We start from the raw sequence: 19,180 nt of genomic DNA on the forward strand, positions 1-19,180 counted from the left end.
GTACAGTTTTTTTTTTTTTTTTTTTCAAATTTGCTCATTTGTACGTGCTACTTTTATGTGCTACATAGAGTTTTCGAGTTTGACAAGTATCCCTACTTTGTGCCTTTCCACTTTTTCGCGCCAACTCCAACGTTTGTGTTCGAGCCAAACAGCCGCACGTAAATGGCGCATAATTCAGCCTCGTCAGCTGTTGACAAGGTTTGAAGAGCCAGGAAAAAGTGGAAGAGGTAGAGGTGGCCACCGGGGAAATATTAAAATTGGAAGGGACTTTTTTTAATTATTCCCTGTGAGTGTTACTCTAGGTGGCATAATTTCTAAGCTAACATCATCGACTGCTAACTCCTTCCAAACGGCCACCCAACGTGCGCAGCTAGTGGCACAAAATATAGGTTACTTTCGTTCCTCAGATTAAGCTAAAAAATTAAGGGAGTAATGAAAGCCATCAGTTAAAGTGTCACCGCCTCCTCATTACTACTTGGGCCTATAGATACGGCAAGCCCATGCAGTGTTGCCATTACGGGGAGTGCGCCTATATACAACGATCGAAGGGCGGTTATTAGAAGACCGTCATAACCAGTGTGATCATCGCGAGCCTAAATTATTAGCTTGTGTTGCACACATTTTGCCCTACGGGATTTGCTGTTCATCCCCGCCTCCCCTTTGCATCATGCTGAGCAGACAGCTGAACGACCTGCGTGTGCAGAAGCGGGTCCAAGTGTTTGAAGATAAAAACATCGATAAGCTGACCAGGAACAAATATAGCCTATTTAGGAACGTGTACAAAAATGTGATCGTGTCCCCAGCTCACGAGGAATCCATAAGGAGTTGCCTGCGCAAGTTGGCAGACATAAACAAATCGTTCGGGGCCTTCGAAAAATTGTTCTACCTGGAGGAGAGCGATGTACTGCACAGTTTTTACGACCATCAGGAGGTGGAAGCGAAGCCTTTCGGGGAGGAGTATCAAAATGGGCATAGAGGAAATTACAAAACTGACACCAGAGTGGATGACCATGTGGATGCTCAAGTGGATGTTCAAGTGGATGACCAAATCTACCGGAAGCACCGCGAATTCCTGACGAAGGAAGAAGAAAGCGTGATCATGAACAAAGTGAAATCATTTCTAAAGCTGTGCTCCATTTATGCGAACAGAAAAGAAGTGAAAATCCTGATAGAGTTTTTAATTTACAAGTACGAAATAAATGTGAAATGCAGCCAGGACATTTTGCTATGCATTTTACCGAACCTTTCCTTGGCCCACTTAAGGAATATTTTGGAGATTATTTATATAGAAAAGAGTTCCGCCTTTTTCTTCATAAATAACTACAAGCACGAGCATCTAAAAAATGTGGACCAGTCCGTTTTTGTTCATCACATAAAGAGGAACATATCGATATATAAAATTATCTTCGAGTACGTCGTGGAGTTGATATATAGCAGTGACCTTGTCAGCGGAGAGAGTTCTGCCAGGGGTGACGCTGCCACATGTGACGTTCTCACGAAAGCCGCTGCCAACCCGGGGGAGAGACCCAACTGTGTGCCAATCCCGTACGTAAACTTCTTCATCTCAGTGACGGAAGATATCATCCACAGCTACATCGACATGCCTGTGCAGATAATCGAATTTTACTGCAACGTGTTGCTGGTACTTTTGAGAAGATGTGGGAAGTCCTTCGAGATGATGAAGTGTGCACACAGGAAGGGGGGAAAGGATGACTCTGTCACCCGACACATGGCTTACTCTATGGCCACGCTTCAAATCCACCACTGCGTAGATTTTTTGGAAAAATTTTTGAAAGCATTCGAAGATGCAATTGGGAAGTGCAAAACGGGGTTCAACTTTGACTTTTTGAAGAATAAAATTTTTGCCTTTTTTGACAGAGAGTTTTTGTCAACGCGGGAGGAAGGAACAACATCGATGGGAGGAGAAGAAGTAGGAATAGCCATTGACGCGTCCCCCCATTCCAGATTTATGAATTCGTTACTTGTCCTTTTAAACGTAATTTACAAAAATGCGCATCAAATATCCCTCGCCAGCTTTGTTAAGAAGGAACAGGCACACAGTGGGGCAACTCTACAACAGGAGAGATTCACATCGGAACACCAAATAAACGAGAACGTCATCCAAGGTATAATAAACTTTGTGAAGGAAAACAAAAAAAACTGTTTTGACAGTAATATAAACGTCATCATACAGGATCACCAGGCTCTGCGAAGTTTGATGAGTATCCTATACAAGCTTAACAGCACCTACGAAGTGGCAGACAATTTAATAAAAATCGTCTTAATAAAGAGCTATGCTTTGAAGCTTAATTGGTTTCCCGTAGAACACATATTTTTGCACACGCTAAGAAGTAAACAGAATTACGTGTTCAACATAATCGCCATGATAAATTTTATATCTTTTTATATTTTCCTAATTAAATCGAGGGAGCACGAATTGGATGAGGGGATCTCCGAAGGTTCCAAGCTGAAGAAAAATGTAGAATCGTTAGGCACCAGGCAAGTTGTGGAAGCATTTCTTGCGAAGGTATCCCATGGGAACTCCCTTCACCCTGAGGTTGTAATACGAAGTGAACACTTGTACCACATTGTTAAATTTTTTTTGAAGGAAAATAGCGACCTTTTTAGGAAAAAAATTATTTTATTCGAACTGTACAACAAAATAGATGAGCGTTTGTTAAGGCTGGTTAAGGGCGTTAACACCAAACTTCAGCGCCTTCATATTTTTAACGCTCTTAGTAATGACAAAGTCGATTTTAACGACCCTGAAGTGATGGAACGGGCCGTCAGGAGTGTCAAGTATATGTATGACCACCGAAAGGGGAGCGACATTACAGCGGAAGTGACTGTAGACGAACCAACCGATTGCACAACTGGCGAACGCTCCGAGGAGGCGCCATTCTCCCTAGGAACTATAAAAAAAGGAAGGAATTTTTCCAATTCGAAGAGAAACATAGAGTGCCTGTACGCGAAAATATTCTACCAGCTGAGGCAAAATAAAATCCAGTTGGTGGATTACATGAAGAAGTACGAAAAAGAACTAATCTATTTTTTCCCCTCCAAAAAGTACCTATACCGCATAATGTTTGACGCGTTCAATGAACTGAAGCTCCGCAACTTTTGTGAAATTGACAATGAAAGAAATACGACGTTTTTAAGATTTTATATGAAATTATTTCTGACCAAATTGGAAATTAAAAATAAAGCAAAATTGCAAAATGAAAAATTTTTTAAAAAATTCGTCAATGTCAACTTTGCCTTTTTTTTCGTCCTTTATGACCACCTAGAGAATAAGCACCTCTCCCCGAATAATTCCTTCTTTTCGAGAAATATTTTATCTGATAGTTTCCAGCTGGTGAAGGACTTTTTAACATTACTAACAAGGTTGAAAAATGTTCAGGGATATACATTTGAGGAGTTCTTCCAAGCCGAAATGAAGCAGCGCCGCTGCGAAAACATCAAGGGGGTGATAAGGCACAGCATGCCCTTCAGGGCACTCATACTGTGCAGAATTGCGTGCCATTTGTCGGCAGAAGTGGGAAACTGCGTGGAGGAGTACATACGTGGGAGCGTATTCGAAGGGGGAGAAGTGAAAGATGGCCCGGTGGGAGGCAACTCCCCACCCGGAGAAGACTTAAGACGCTTCCTCCTGAATATCCTTAAATGTGTATTCAAACACCTGGAGGACGTCAGCTCCATTAAAGAAGAGTTGGAGAGCCACCTCTACAAAAACATTGAGGAGTCGTTTCAAAAAATCATACTACAATTTAGGAGGATAAATTCCTCAGTGACTTTTTACCTGTACTGCAAATATCTGAACTCATTTTTCTTGAGCGACGCATACATCCATTTTGTGTTGAAGACCATGGATCTCTTCTTCTGCATTTTTAAATCGGAAAAAACGAAGAAGTATATAAAAGATAAAAACATCTGTAAAATAATAATTGCGGAATTGTTTCGATTTAAATTAAAATTATTTAAAAATTTAGACGTGAAGTCTTTTTATCAATGTTTTCTTCTCTCAATTTTGGCGATAATATTTCCTGACCTATTAAATTCTCATCGGCACGCGAGTATGTTGTATGATGCAAAAAAACATTGTCACAGTGGCTCCTTTGTCATCGATTATTTTGTCATTAATAAGTTGTTCGAAAACGAGCGGGGGAAGAAATGCGAAGGGGTTTTTCATTTGTTGGAAGACAACCAGAAAGAAGGGGGCGGCTTCCCCGATGTGCAGCACCATGGGGAGAGTACCCCCAACCAGGGAGATCAGCCCAACCAGGGAGATCAGCCCAACCAGGGAGATCAGCCCAACCAGGGAGATCAGCCCAACCAGGGAGTTCAGCCCAATCAGACGATATCACCACCTTCCCATGAGTACACCGTTACGCACCTCTTTAAATACGGCAAAAGGAATGGCAAACTGGGAATGAACAATAAAGGCTATGAAGAAAGAAAATACTACTTGTTCATTTTTGCCTACCTAAGTAGACCCTTTTTTGATAGCTTTCTTTCCCATTTCCATAATATCCATCGGAAAAATTATATATATGGGGAATTCTTGAAGGACGCTTTAGTACTAGCCTTTTTGAGAAAAATTATGCGAAGAAATTCATACCCATATAAAATTACCAAAATTTATAAGGCCATATTGGCCGATAAATGTGACTCGTCGCTGGAGAAAAGGGAACTATTTCTTTTTCTTCACCTGGTCGATTTTTATGTGAACGCTTTGGAGAACGCGACTGTGAAGGGGGGCAGACGGGGTGTTAGGCGGGGTGTCAGGCGGGGTGTCAGGCGGCGAGCCAAGCAAAAGGGTGGGGAAGTACCAACGGAGAGAAGCTTCCCCAATGGGAATGGCACCACGAGTGAGCTGACTATTGGGAAGAACCACATCACTGGGGAGGATGGCAGCGCAACCAAGACGAATGCATCCGCATACATTCCGGCGAAACTCCTCAAAAAAGTGAATTTACAAAAGGTCGAATGGCGGGGCTGCTCAGACTTCCAAACATTGAGCAGCAAAAAAAAATTAAAAAAAATTAAGTACAAAAATATAGTGAACGAACCAGGAGGGGAAGAAGCGGACAAAGCCTTCTTCCAAAATCTCAAGGGGTTCTTTAAGTACCATGAAAATCTTTTCACAAATTCGCATTTCAATAAAGAAGTAGAAATAAAGGCCATCTGCGAATCTATCATACGACACGTCATCAATTTTAAGGACAAATTTCTAGCAATCCAGTTATTCTGTATTAGGAACTTTGCTACCAGCTGCCTGTTCACGAAAGATTTGCATTCGTGCATTGAAAAATTAGAAATAGCTAATTTGATGCTGTTTAGGAAGCTGTTTTCCAACAGAGCGCATCAGGATTATCAGTCCATTTTGCTCATGTGCAAAAATGTGAGTAGTGTAAAGGAGAGGAACAAAATATTGCTGTTTATGGAGGAGCAGATGATACAGGTCGGCAGGGAAGAAGGTCCCTCCGCGAGTCACCTGGCCATCCTTAAAATTGTGATTGCGTTGTCGGAAGGGGGAGAAGGCAGTGGAAGCGGAAGTGGCATCGGCATCGGAAGTGGAAGGGGAGAGGCGCCCGTGGAGGACCCCATCCACGCCCAGTTTGTAGAAACCCACATTAGAATATTTAAAAAAATTGCCAAGTACGCACAAATAAACGACATCATATTTTTAAAGCTACTAAAATACATAAGCAACATTTGCAGCCTTGTATATGAAGTGCCCGATCTGGTAGCGAAGCACTTTTCGCTGACAGGAAATAATTTCCTTTTCGAAGTTGTTTCCTTTTTGGAAGCAAATTTTTTTTATCTGCGTGAGGATGTTACTGCCCATCTGAAGCCCCTGGCGCACATTTTGGACAAAACGATTAAGAGGAAGATTTGGCTCTTTGTACAGGCTAAAAAAAGAGCTACCGCTACTGCTGCCGCTGATGGTGCCGCCGCTGATGCTGCCTCCGCTTCTGCTCCAGGCGAAGGGGAAAGCAGAGGAGATATGCGCGCAAATTCTGGTGCCCATGCAGTTCCACACAGTGGAAGTCATACCGCAAGCGGAGCTGATCCCAGAGGGGAGTCTATGGCCAGTTTGGCACTTCCCCCGAATGACTCTACAAAGGATTACAGAGAGGAGGAAGTCATTGCGGAAGACGAATTGGCGGAAGACGGATTAGCGGAAGACGAATTGGCAGAAGAACACCTATATTGCAAGGAGTATAATGGAAGTAAAAGCCCCACCCGCGGATTACCAACGTTGGAGATGAGCGAAGCAGAAGAAGACATGGACAGACACTACCACCTGCACACGTTTGCCTACTTGTGCACATTTATTAACCGCATATTTAAAAACGAAATAAATTTAGATCACTTCACAGTCCTAGTGAACAATTTAATTTTCCTCTTCAACAAAAAATACACGTCGTATGTCATAGCCATTTGCTTCATAAACTTAGTAATAAAAATTAAGTTGGAAAAATTACACGCTTGTAGAAATTATTTTCTCGAAATTTGTTACGTGTACTTTACCAGCGATGTAGATTATTGCATTAATAGCCATTTGTTGCTTCTTCTGGGGCTGTATCTTTGTCCACACACTCCTGCGAAGGATGAATTGGTGGAAGGGGTCAGTCCACATGGGGAGAGACACACAAATGAGGGAGACGGTTCAGTTAGAACAACTCATTCCCAACCTCTGTACGAAGACCTAAGCACGATTTACCCAGAGTATTTGTTATCCAAGCTGAAGTACATCAAGCCACATCTGAAAAAAGTTAAGAACAATCAGAATCTCTGCCTCAAAATAATTTCCCTCATATCTATAGTTAACACTCTGAACAGAAATGTAATAAAATCTATTTCGTATTTTATCTACATTTTGACTCTGCAAAATTTTGTGCTCTGTTTCTGCTTCGCTAGAGATAAGGCCATTAACAGGAAGCTAAATATCCTTTTTAGGAAATTTTCCTTTCGAAATACCGATACATTTATTTGGGCCTACGTGATGAACAACTTCAGAATGGGAGGAACGTCCGAGAGGGGAGTCGCTCCTGTTGAGAAATCCTCTAACGATGCTAACCCTAGGGGGTATCACTTCGAGGAGCTATTCTTGCTCAAATTTTTGCAGAACCTGAACAAGCTGAAGGACCATATGAAATTTGAAGAAGGATACAAAAAGTTACTCAGATGCAGAGAGAAGCTAAACAACGAGAGCAGCAAGGACTCACACGACAAGAGTGCAGCCCAATCCGAGGAGCATTTCCTCTTTGATATTTTTAATGACCTGCTAAAAAAGGAAACATATGATGAAAACGAAATTAGTAGCATTATGAATAAACAGCTATTCAACTTTTATGAATTTCTAATAAATAAAATGGTCAGCGTAAATTCTGTCAAATGCCCAAACCTTTTTAAAGAAATGTCCATTTTTATGAACCAGAAATTGAATAGCGGAACGGACGTGAAGCCAATATTTGATGCTCTCATTTATTATCTCTACACTAGGAAAAATGTGAAGGCCATTGCGTCACTGAATCAAATGTACATTTATAACATGTTCAATAAGGCCCTATTCAAAATTTTTGTGGATGATTATGCGAAGATAATCATCATATCGAAGGTGAACGAAATTTTGAGGACACTACTTCAGCAGTTCTACTTCGTCGTAGGGAATGAGCGAAAGAACAGTTGGAGTGCCGCGTTCCTAGACGGGGGCCCTTCCGATGAAGCGGAGATAATTCCCTTAACTCATCTGCAAGGAGACGCGGAGGGGGACATCCACGGTAGAGGTAACATGCCAATTAACAGTGCCACTTTTAAGGGACCAATTTCTGACAAGGCGAAAAAGAAGAGAACCTTCTGCAGCGAGATGGACGTGATAAATGATGAATGCAGAAAGTATTGTGAGCGCGTGTGTCGTCTGAGCAAAGGTGCACTCAGTGACGAACCAATCGTGGATCTCCACAACCATAATGTTTTTCTCGATGTGGATGACCCAGCAGATAAGGACCTGACATACCTGTCCGACGCGGACTCGATCGATTTGTATTGCACACTGGGTGATGATAACGAAAGGGATAACAACTCAGAGTGTGCCGAACCGCACAACGTAGTAGCCACAACTACCAAATTAAGTGCCACACAAATTGCGCACATAAAAAATACAAACAAGTCGAAAGATCTGAACAGCATTTTCTTCCTGGACCTTTACCCCCTGAACACAATAGTGAAGTGTATATCATCGGTGCTGCTTAACTTCCCGCTGTTTACGAAAAAACACCTAATTGAGTTATTCAGAATATTGTTTTTAAAAAATAGACATTACGTCCTAATTAATGAGAAGAATGTCCTACAAAATAACTTTTACAATTTGAACAAAGAAAACAAAATGAAGCATATTAGCAAAGTAATGATGAACCCGTTGAAGAAGCTAAACATGTATCACTTATTTTTTATCTTTTCAAATAATCACTTGGAACTTTGCCTAAAGCATGTAATGAGATACTTCAAGAAAAACTTCGTCCATTTGGCCAACAGGAAGGCGACTTCGACCTCGACCTCGACTGCAACCTCATCCGCAGCCTCCTCCACAACCTCATGCGCAACGTCAATCGCGACCTACAGCTACAACCAATCCGTCGTTTTGAACAACGCTCTATTTGTTTATCAACATTTGGTCATTTTTCAAAGCAGTTTAGCTACCTCCAAGAAGGGAAGCTCCGATTTAGGGTTGAATCTCCTCTTCTGCATTTTAAAAGCTCATGTTAAGAATTGTTCAAATTATGTTACCACTTTGGTTGGTAAATGGGGAGATAAAATAGAAAAGCTTAACGGAGTGAATTTCTTCACTTATCACAGTGACCACTCCGATTGGACAAACACCTCCGATGTAGATAAAGCGACAAGTGAGCTAACTGTGGATCTAAGAATTGAGGAGGAGAATATTGTGAAGTCTTTATTGTACACCTCGACCAAAATGAAATTGTCTTCCTTGGGAAGCTTTTTTGATAAACTCCTAGCATCATTCGAGCAGCCAAATTTTGAATCCAATTCGAGTTCCCTCCTAGATAACTACAAAACAGTGTACGAGAGGAGGATATATTTCCTCTACTTTTACAGACTTTATCAAAATTTTGGTTCCGTGTTGAGTGAGAAAAATAAGTACCTTTTTGACCTCCTGAACAATATCAAATTTGTGCTACTTGCATGTCATCGGAATTGTTGCCAATTGGGTTCTGCCGCCGCTACAGGGGGGGTCATCACGGGAGATGCTGCCAATGCGGCGTGTGAAGATACCCATGAGGACGATGTCCAAGGGGATCAGAATTACAACATCGAATATACTACCACTGTCGGGACAACGAAACGAAGGAAGGTAAAAAAAGTGACCATCAGAAGCACTTGGTATTGGTTCGACTTGGGTTACTGCACGCTCCTATGTCTGTATGAAATTCTAAAAAATGAAAAAAAAAATCAAAAAAATTTCACCCCCATATATTACCAAACCTGTTTCGATTATGTTATAAACTATTTCGATATTTTCGCATACCTTCCAAGAATACACACAAACGATCACTTTAAAAACGCCATCAATGAAGACGGCATACGAGATAGTGAACACTTGGACACCAAAATGGTTTCTGTTGCCCTCCTCGACATTTTAAAGCTAATCCTGTTTGAACTTTACTCCTTATATATAAATGACCCGGAAAAAATACAAATCATGACAATGAGACTTTCCTTAAAAAATGAAAATAACAACACCAGCTGTAATGTTACCCTGTGCATAATACTCACGTTGAAATATATTTACGATACTATTGGGTATAGAGAATTGCTCTTCGCCGTCACAGATTTGTATCAGCTATTTTCAGAACTGAATGACCATCCTGATGACGAAATTGAATTTGTCACGAAGGAATGGTTCGCTTCGATAAGTAAATTCTCAGCTGAGGGGTGACCCATGACGATACACGCGTTTTTTGTTTTTTGTTTTTCTCGAGCAGAATGCATTTTGCGCACACCAGAAAATTGTTTCTTCTCACTCACCTGCACAGTTGTTCTCCTGCACAGTTGTTCTCCTGCATAGTTGTTCTCCTGCATAGTTGTTCGCCTGCGTAGTTGTTGTACTTACTGTACACCTGTTCACTCATGTTGTGTGTGTACATCTGCAGTTACAAATGCTAAACCTTTGCCTTCACCCGTGGACCGAAAGAGCATATTTTTCAATAGTAAACTTGAAATGATAATAATATTACCCCTCTTCAATCTCGTCTCACCAGATAACACAGTTGTGTGTGATACAAAATAGAGACGTTTTAAGTCCACATATAATATATGTTTTCATCACCCCATCTAAAAGGATTTTTCGACTTTTGGAAAAGCGTCTTAAAAAGGACATTTTAAAAATCGCGTATTTGTGTGAGTATTTAAACTATTCGCAGCATGCCCTGTCAACCCTTTGCGGAAGGCGCAGGCGCGTTTCCTTTGACCCAAGTGCACACCAGAAGGAAGGCAAAATTAAAGAGCGAAATGTTAACAAAAAAAAAAAAAAAACGACCACAGTGATACTCGTTCATTAGCATATTTGTGGAAAAGGGTCTCTCCCCTCTCCCTGTTTACCCCTTCCATGTGCATTTTCTCCCCCTGGTGCATCATTTCACATTTTCACATTTTTACGTTTTCACGAATGGAATAGCGTTGTGTGTTCGTTATTCGACGTTTACTCACTGTGCATATGTTAAACATCTACATCGCCCCAATGCAGTATATAATGTACCATTTTTTGTTTTTTTTTTGGGGGTTGACCTTTACACTTACCCAACGGAGCGTAGCACAATTTACATTCGCTGCTTACGCCCATGTTGACATAAAACTTTTCTGAACTGTAAAATTTATTGTGCCAATAAATAAAATGGAGTTACACAAAATGTTAAGTCCTTTTCCGGTTATTTTAAAAATTTGTTCCGTTCACACCACAAATGATGGGACGAGAGAAAAAAAAAAAATAAAAAAGTAACTGCCTCAGCATTTGAGAGGATCTCCCCCGTTGGCGATTAAAACTGAAAATCTTACATTACAACATCCCCTCCTTTTTGATAGGAAAAAATGAAAATAGCAAATTTTCCCTCAATTTTTTCATCCCTCGTTTTTGGCAATTTATTAATGTCACCTTGTTAAGAATAACTTACTGAGGAGGCATCACCACTGAACGTTAGTTTTGCTTTTATTTGATTTGTTTTATTTTGTTATTTTACTTTATTTTATTTTATTTTATTTTTTTTTCGTTATGGTCCCTTGCCATACAGTTTATGATAAAACTCTCACAAGTAGAAGCGGACTTCCTTTTCTGTCAAAATGGGAATTCTAGAGGTAAGCTAACTGAGGGCTGTTTTTTTTTTTTTTCTATGAGTTCCCCATTTGTACACCCGCAATGGCTTACTTTTTTTTTTTTTTAAAGAAAATCAAAGAGATAGAGGCCGAGATGGCCAGGACCCAGAAGAACAAGGCGACCGAGGTAAGGGGGACAAGCACTAGGCGTTTTGCATCGCCCGCTGGGCTGTTCTGTGCTCCCTCATTTGTGTCCTTCTGTGTATCTCCCCTTTAGTCTTTTTTCGCGTCCCTAACCGTGTAACCTTTCCCCCTGTCTGACTATCTCACATGTGCATCCTTTTTTTTAGTATCACTTGGGTCAACTGAAAGCTAAACTAGCCAAATATCGGTACATCGATGCGGAGATGGGGTTCCCATTTCTGTCTTAACACCACAAGGCGACCGAGACCTCGAACGCGAACGCAACGCCTAATCCTTTTGACGTGAATACACACCTCAGCAGTGCTGCATGATGCTGCCGTGTTATGTACGCATGTCAGAACCGACCCAAGTGGGTGCCACATTTTAATACACCTTTATTGAAACCACCTTACCTTAGGTCACAGCTGCTGGAAGCCCCGAAGGGAGGGAAGAAAGGAGAGGGCTTCGACGTGCAACGGTTAAGATGATGAGAAAGAAATAAGCAAAAGGAAAAATAAAAATAAAAATAATAACAATAATAAAAACATAACGAATAAATATACGTCGCCTAAACCAATGCGCGCATGACTCACGTCACTATCCACCCTCTTTGCGAATTTTAGACAAGGCGATGCGAGGATATGCCTAATCGGATTTCCCTCAGTCGGAAAGTCGACGCTATTATCAAAAATAACCAGCACCACGTCGGAGATAGCAGACTATGAGTTTACTACCTTGACTTGCAAACCAGGTGTGATTTGTAAAAATGCTCTCTCATAGCAGAGGGGAGTGTACTTATTAGATTGGTCAAAGATTTGTGTTCACCAATAGGACATGTACTCACTCTCTACTGCTACAATCGTGAGCACTACAATTTTTTCGTAGGAATAATAAGTTACAAGGATTCAAAAATTCAGCTTCTCGATTTGCCTGGGATCATTCAAGGGGCTTCTGAGGGCCGTGGGCGAGGGAGACAAGTGAGGATAAGGAAACACACACATATACATATGTGTACATACGTGCTTATGTGCACGGGATGGAAAGGTCGCACGTCGTATCGACACATAACGTGGGTAAAATATTTTATTTCGGCTCCTTCCGCTTTTTCCCCCTCTTCCCTCCTCCAGGTTATAGCTGTTGCCAAGTCGTGCGATATGATTATGATGATACTAGACGCAACGAGGGATAATAGTCAAAAAATAAAATTAGAAAAGTAATTTCTTTTTTTTTTTTTTTTACAACCCTGCCGAAGTAGTGTGTGACTTACCTATGGACAAATTAAAATTGTTTGTACCCCCCCTCCTTCCCCTTATCCAGCGAACTTAAAACTGTGGGCATACGAATAAACCAAGAGCCGCAAAGGGTAAGGGCAAATAAAAAGGAGAAAAAAAAAAAAAAAAGCACAAACTGATAGAGCATTTTTCTTCATTCTGCAGCATGCCTCTGCTTATTATAACATGTGTCATTTTAGGAAACTATTTCAATTTTATCGAATGATTAATTTTTTTTTTTAATTTTTTCAGATCACATTGACAAGGAAGAAGACCGGCGGCGTTGTTATAAATAGCACTGTCCCGTTAACAAAGGTGAGCTATCTGAATAGGTCTCCCCTCAATCCGTGCACACATTTACGACGAAGCGTGGTGACGTGTATATGTTGACCCCACATTTTGGGTAATCCCATTTTAATTACCCCCACCTTTCCCCCTCCCCCCAGCTGGACAACAAGCTTATAATGAGCATCCTTCACCAGTACAAAATACACAACTGCAATTTGCTCTTCAATGAAGATGCAACGGTAGGAAGTGAAAGTGTGCAAATTGTGTTCAAGTGAGAACATTCGTAATTCAGCATTAAATTTAATTCATTTTTTTTTTTTTTTTATAACACACAGGTTGACGATCTCATTGATATTATTGAGGGCAACAGAAAGTACATTAAGTGCATTTATGTGTACAACAAAATTGATATGCTTCCCTTGGACGAAATTAACACCATCGCCTCGGGGTAGGGAAGGGGGAACGGAGAAATGCTTCCCCGTTAAATACGTATATGTGTGCATGTGGGCATACTCTTTTCTGTGTGGCGAAGGAGCAGCTCCTATGTTACACGCGTACATGTACAAACAGGTGCACACATCTTAGTCTGCGCATTTTACACCCCCGTGCCGACTGCGCCCCCTTTTCTTCGCAGCGAAAACACGGTGGTGATAAGTAGCAGCAAGTCGTGGAATTTGGACGTGCTAAAGGAGTACATATTTCAGAAATTGGAAATTATTCGCGTGTATACCAAAGTGCGCAAGGAAAAACCTGACTTTACGAATCCGATTACGTTAACGAGGCAACGGGGTGAGACCTTACGCGTGGAAAACTTAAAAAATAGTTCCTCCAATCGGTGTTGCATCGAAGCAGTGTTGCGTCCATACAGTGTGGGGCATGTCCCCTAAACGATGACAAAATTTGACCATTCCCATTTGCCATTTTTTTATTTCCATTTCTACAGGAAGCCAAACTGTGGAGGCCGTGCTTAACCAAATTCATAAAGTAATTCGGCAGCGTTGATAGCTGTATCCACTGTGTTCCTCCATCTTATGGCATATGCCAGCACTGATAAATACCTGTACCATTCCCTTTTTTTTAGGACATGATTAAGGATTTTAAATTTGCACTCGTTTGGGGAAGAAGCACAAAGCACAATCCGCAAAGAGTAGACTTACGTACGTCAAAAATTGATTTCTACACAATTGCCCACGCAGTTGCATTTGTCCGGCCGTTCATTTGTTCGTGCGCAGACCGCGCATAAATAGCTGTGTGCTGATGTGTGAACATTTTCCCATTTGTACGTTTTCTCTTTTTTTTTCTTTTACCAGATCACAAGCTAGCCGATGAGGACGTCATTCAGATTGCAAAAAATGGCTAGCTGGAAAAAAAAAATGCGCGCCATGTACAAACGTGCAAACCAACGAACAATTTTTTTTTTTAACCCCCAATTCTGTGTTATTGTTTCTATACCACTGTAACGAATTCCCCTTGGTGAACATTTGATGGGCTTTTTTCGAACCCCCCATTTGCATATGCATTTCCGTTTAGATTGCATTTGCTTTAAGTGTACATTTATTGCTGCACAGGTATGCTCCTGTGTACTGTACGCACACACAGTAGGTACCTTGGCTGATGACCATCACCTACTTTTCGCTGCTTACCTTTTCGACTTTATCCAACTAATCCCTCTTATGCCTTGCGGCAAAAAAAAGGGTTAATTTTCTTTTTTTTATTAAAAATTTGAACAGAAGTTTTGCTGAAGTTTTTAATACACATTAAAAATGGTGAGGAAAAAAATGGGGTGTAGTGAAAAAAGCTACGGCGTTCGCACGTATAAGCGGGGGGGTGTACATTTGTATATCTATCTAGCGATAGCCGCTTTCGTCCATTCCTTTTGGCTTATTTGTTCACAGTGTTGCCCATTTTGTCTAATCCTGCCGCTTACTCACATGCACTACGCACGTCTCGCTTGGCTAAGTCTATGCAATCAGTGCGCTAGCCGTGCTGGACTGGTACTTCCAGTTGGATGGCAACAACTTTTTTCTTTTGTAGTATCGCGAAATTCTGTGAATTTTCGATTCAGTTAAAATTAATCTGAATTTACAATCCTTATCCTTTTTGTTTTTTTCAAGATGCTTTCTCATGGATACGGCCTTCTTTATTAAAAAGTACAAATCCTCTGGAATGGTCGTAGCAACGCCATGGGCTCTTAATATTCTGAGGATTTTATTTCCTGTAACGGCCTTTACTTGGGGAATTCCATAATTGTCTCTTAATGTAGCACCAATTTGGGATGGGGTTTGTCCTTTCTTGGCCAATTTAATTATAGCATCTTCAATTTCTGATGGTTTCTGTTTCAACCAACTTGGTTGTTTCCTTTTGTATGGAATGGTGGAGCTGGAAATACCTTTTCCCTTACCGTACATGCGACCCATTGTGTTTGGCTGTTAAAAAAGGGGGAATGCACACGAAATGTTCACATGCAGTAGGTAAATATATATATACCATCATAAATGGCCATATCGACATGTGCGCTCTGCAGCACGCGTTGGCGCATTTATTTATTTCTCTACAGTTCGCGCACTACTTCCTCTAATTAACTTTACAAACGCGAAAAAAAAATTCGGCAAAGGGAAGCACAGCTTTGGCTAGTTTCGTGAAAATGTATTCTTTATATAAACCCAAATATTTCCTAGCTGTGCTTTCCCTCCAAATTATGTAAGAGCGTACAAATGGCCTCTTTGATCACGCACATATGTACGCTCAGGCCTCTCAGCTATTAAGCATACATTCACGCAGATAATGTGGCTCACAGTTTCGCATTAATGTGTTGTAAAATATTATACTATGTAGATGACTACGTACGTAGGTACGCACGGAAATACGGCGTTATGTTAGGCCGTCGTTTTTTTAATCACATTTCACACTTACCTTAATAATTCGAAGGGTTGTAAATGATGGGTTTGGTTTATTATAATAAACGTACGTAAAAACGGCTTGTTGCTCCTCTTTTGGGCTTGCGAAATGTTCACAGCTTTGCTTTTTCAACTGCTACTTTGAAGAAAAGAAAAAATCCTTTCGTTGCGCGGATATATATTTTTCTTTTACCTTTTATTGAAGAATTAACAAACTGGTTCTCGTACGTAACGTATACCTTTTTTTTTTACTTTTCGTCGCAACTTTTTTTTATAAATTTTTGTATTCCCTAAAATTGAACACTCCCGTGAGGGGGAAAAATGAACAAAATGTTTTTTTTTTTTTTTTTACCCCGTACATACCATCATCATATATACGTGCGTAATAGCTGTGGCAACTCCGTGCTGCTTGCAAAAGTGCATCATTTAACGCACGCGGCTGTTGCCAAAAAAGGTTTACTCCAGCCTTGCAATAAGAGGGGGGTATTTACTCCTGCTTGTATATCGCCTATCCACTGTACGTATAACTTAGCTATTCATTCTCGCTCATTTTATGTGCATCATTTCCCGTGCATATTTTGCAAGTATGACGGTACCCCGTTGCTCTTCCTCCTAACCGCACGGCTTACCCCTCGACGACAAATGCGGGGATTGCATAGTTGGAACTTGGCGCTACGCTTATATTTTTTCGACCCCAGTGGAGTGACCTAGGGGTACGGGGGTGCGCTTAACCCGTTAATTCGAACACGGCGGTATGGCGGCAAAGAAAAAAAAACATTTTATATGCCTTTCTTAGCCCTGAAAAATTGAAACTTTCTTTTTTTTTATAACCCATCCGTAAGAGTGAATTTTTTCTCTTCTTTATGCTGTAAAATCGATTAGCTGAAAATATGTTTTTTTTTAGCAGCTTGTATTTTGTGGGGGAAGGCTTTCATAACGCTGTACCAAAGTGGATATTACATGGATGAGAAAAAATATGCTGAAAATATGTGCGCGACCATGTGTACATATATATAAAAAGGGCAAAAAAAAAAGGCATATTTTTGTTTATGTACATTTTCAACAGTTTCGCATGGCATCCCGTTTATGCTTGCACTATTATGTGTTACCCTTTTTGGGGGAGTGATTTTATTTGAAAAGTTGAAAAAATCGTATAGCTTGCTTAAAAGGGCATACACTTTGCGCATGTCATCTGCGTACTGGATATTAACCGTCCATGGAGGCACTCATTTTTTCTGCCCAAACCGTTATTTAAATATGACGTAAAAGCGGCGGAAAATTTGAAGCAACAGTACAATGTGTTACATGTGAGGATAGGTTGTTTACGAAAGGGAAGTGACGAGACGAAACGTAACTTGACGATGTGGAAACTTACGGCCCCCCCTTAAACAACAAAAAAGAATAAAAAAAAAAAATCACAATTTTGCATGTTTGCAAACACGCACTTCACTTTTTTTCATTCATTCCTCCCATGAAGTGAATTAATATGACTCTTCTTTGGCACATGTGCCTGTCCAGCAATTTTCGCATCACGCATCTATTTAATGCGCCTAGTGGTTAATCATTGTTTGGAAAGTAAAAAAAAGTGTATGGTAAATAACATTTGGAATAATTTCCCTTTTGTTCCTCCCGCCCTTCCCTGCGTACACAACTGCTTTCGACGCCATAAAAAAAATGCCATCACATCATGTGTTGCTAAAAACGGAGAAAATTGGAAAACTTTTAAAATTCAGCATCACGTAGGCGTTTTATTTTTTCAAGATGCAATTTAAATAGAAAAGGACCTTTTTTTTATTCGCTGTAATCCCATGAGCTATCAAAGTATCGTAAAAATAATAAAAAAAAAGAAGAGGCGTAAAAAAGGATGCGATTTTTTTTTCTATTTCAAATGCTATAAAAAAATAGGAAAATGGTGAAGAAGCATAATATCTTTTTTAACTTTGAGAAAGGGGACTCTCTCCCCGTGTGCTCACGAAACGGGAGAGGTTACACCGGCGCGGTACTGACCACATATGCCCGGAACACATCGTTCATGTGATGATGCATATCCCTTTATGGGCACGCTCAAAATTGTTCCTTCTTTACAACCTTCCTAAAGTGACCAGTGCTGGGGTGTACAATTCAACGGGGTTCATGTAGTAAGAAAAGCAGTGTTACTTATAATGCTCATTTTTTCTCCACATGATGGGTTTTCCCTAAGACAACCTAACGATTCACATTCATGCTACGACTGAGTGGCACTCAACTGCACAGACACAACTGCTCAGACGCAGCTGTACGTATGACTTAACCGATGGTGTTATCAAGTTGCATGACATTCACCCACGATCCGTTACGTGGTCAGCTCTCCGGAATGGCCTTTCTACAGTGGATTGGCAACACCTTTTAAGGGAAACAAAGAACTGCCCCACTGGCATAACGTATATAAGGTGAAGGTACCTTGGGGGGAGGGGGAAAGGCTAGTGCAGGCTGAGGATTATGGCATACCACCACAACTACGGAGGTTAAAATTGACATGAAGCAGTTACCTTGCTAGTCACTATGACATATTCGCGCCTACCTATTCAGAATAGGTGGGGGGTAAGGAAGCCTCCTGCGTTTCATTTCTAAAGACTGGATTATACATAAAACCGATTGTTCAAAGCTACCAATGGAAATGCCAAAAATGGAGTGACAAAAAACCAAAGATATAGGACAACAGGCAATTCCTTTCTCTACTTCTATATTGTCATCCTGCTTTGAGCTTTGAGCTTTCAACTTTTTTTTTTAAGTGCACTGAAACGACAATTGTAGGGGAACATCTCAAATAGTGAAACTTCCCCAATTCCGCGCTTCACTATGGGTTGGGCCTATTTCTCCTACTACGCGAAACGACAAAATGGGGGAAAGATACAAACGGGGAATAACTTCCCGCCGCTCCCTTACCCGTGTGTAAAATGGGCACCTCAGTGTTTGTTGTGCTGGTGCATACATATGCGTGAACAAGTTTGCATTTTTTTTTTTTCCCCTTATATGTCCTTCCACGGGGGTTAAACATAAGAGTGGGGGCGCATGGACAGGTAAAGCTTCCCTTCTTAACATTTTTGCGTAAACGGGAAAATCACCATAAACGGCATATCCGCTTAACCGATGAGGTGCTTATCCCCATGATCAGAGGGAGTGAAGACGTGGGTACAAAGTGGGGATTTACATGTCGCATGAAAGCAT

General features: G+C 40.8%; 3 protein-coding genes across 3 annotated transcripts; 2 read left to right on the forward strand and 1 right to left on the reverse strand.

The window, feature by feature from the left end:
* Positions 1 to 667: 667 nt before the first annotated feature.
* On the forward strand, positions 668 to 9,964 carry PCYB_112160 (hypothetical protein; the record flags this gene model as incomplete). Its single annotated transcript, XM_004223094.1, has 2 exons — positions 668 to 1,469; positions 1,569 to 9,964. 2 exons carry the CDS (start codon positions 668 to 670, stop codon positions 9,962 to 9,964), a joined length of 9,198 nt encoding a protein of 3,065 aa, XP_004223142.1.
* Positions 9,965 to 11,361: 1,397 nt separating this feature from the next.
* PCYB_112170 (GTP-binding protein) lies at positions 11,362 to 14,436 on the forward strand (the record flags this gene model as incomplete). The annotated part of the gene is made up of 15 exons (XM_004223095.1): positions 11,362 to 11,376; positions 11,465 to 11,521; positions 11,685 to 11,725; positions 11,936 to 11,995; positions 12,141 to 12,268; positions 12,403 to 12,494; positions 12,645 to 12,730; positions 12,835 to 12,880; positions 13,041 to 13,103; positions 13,235 to 13,315; positions 13,412 to 13,524; positions 13,711 to 13,865; positions 14,020 to 14,060; positions 14,158 to 14,233; positions 14,387 to 14,436. 15 exons carry the CDS (start codon positions 11,362 to 11,364, stop codon positions 14,434 to 14,436), a joined length of 1,104 nt encoding a protein of 367 aa, XP_004223143.1.
* A 601-nt stretch (positions 14,437 to 15,037) lies between these two features.
* PCYB_112180 (40S ribosomal protein S13) lies at positions 15,038 to 15,493 on the reverse strand (the record flags this gene model as incomplete). Its single annotated transcript, XM_004223096.1, has 1 exon — positions 15,038 to 15,493. One exon carries the CDS (start codon positions 15,491 to 15,493, stop codon positions 15,038 to 15,040), a length of 456 nt encoding a protein of 151 aa, XP_004223144.1.
* Between the last annotated feature and the right edge of the window lie 3,687 nt (positions 15,494 to 19,180).

Source organism: Plasmodium cynomolgi, chromosome 11 (genome assembly GCF_000321355.1).
Source record: "Plasmodium cynomolgi strain B DNA, chromosome 11, whole genome shotgun sequence".
NCBI lineage: Eukaryota > Apicomplexa > Aconoidasida > Haemosporida > Plasmodiidae > Plasmodium > Plasmodium cynomolgi.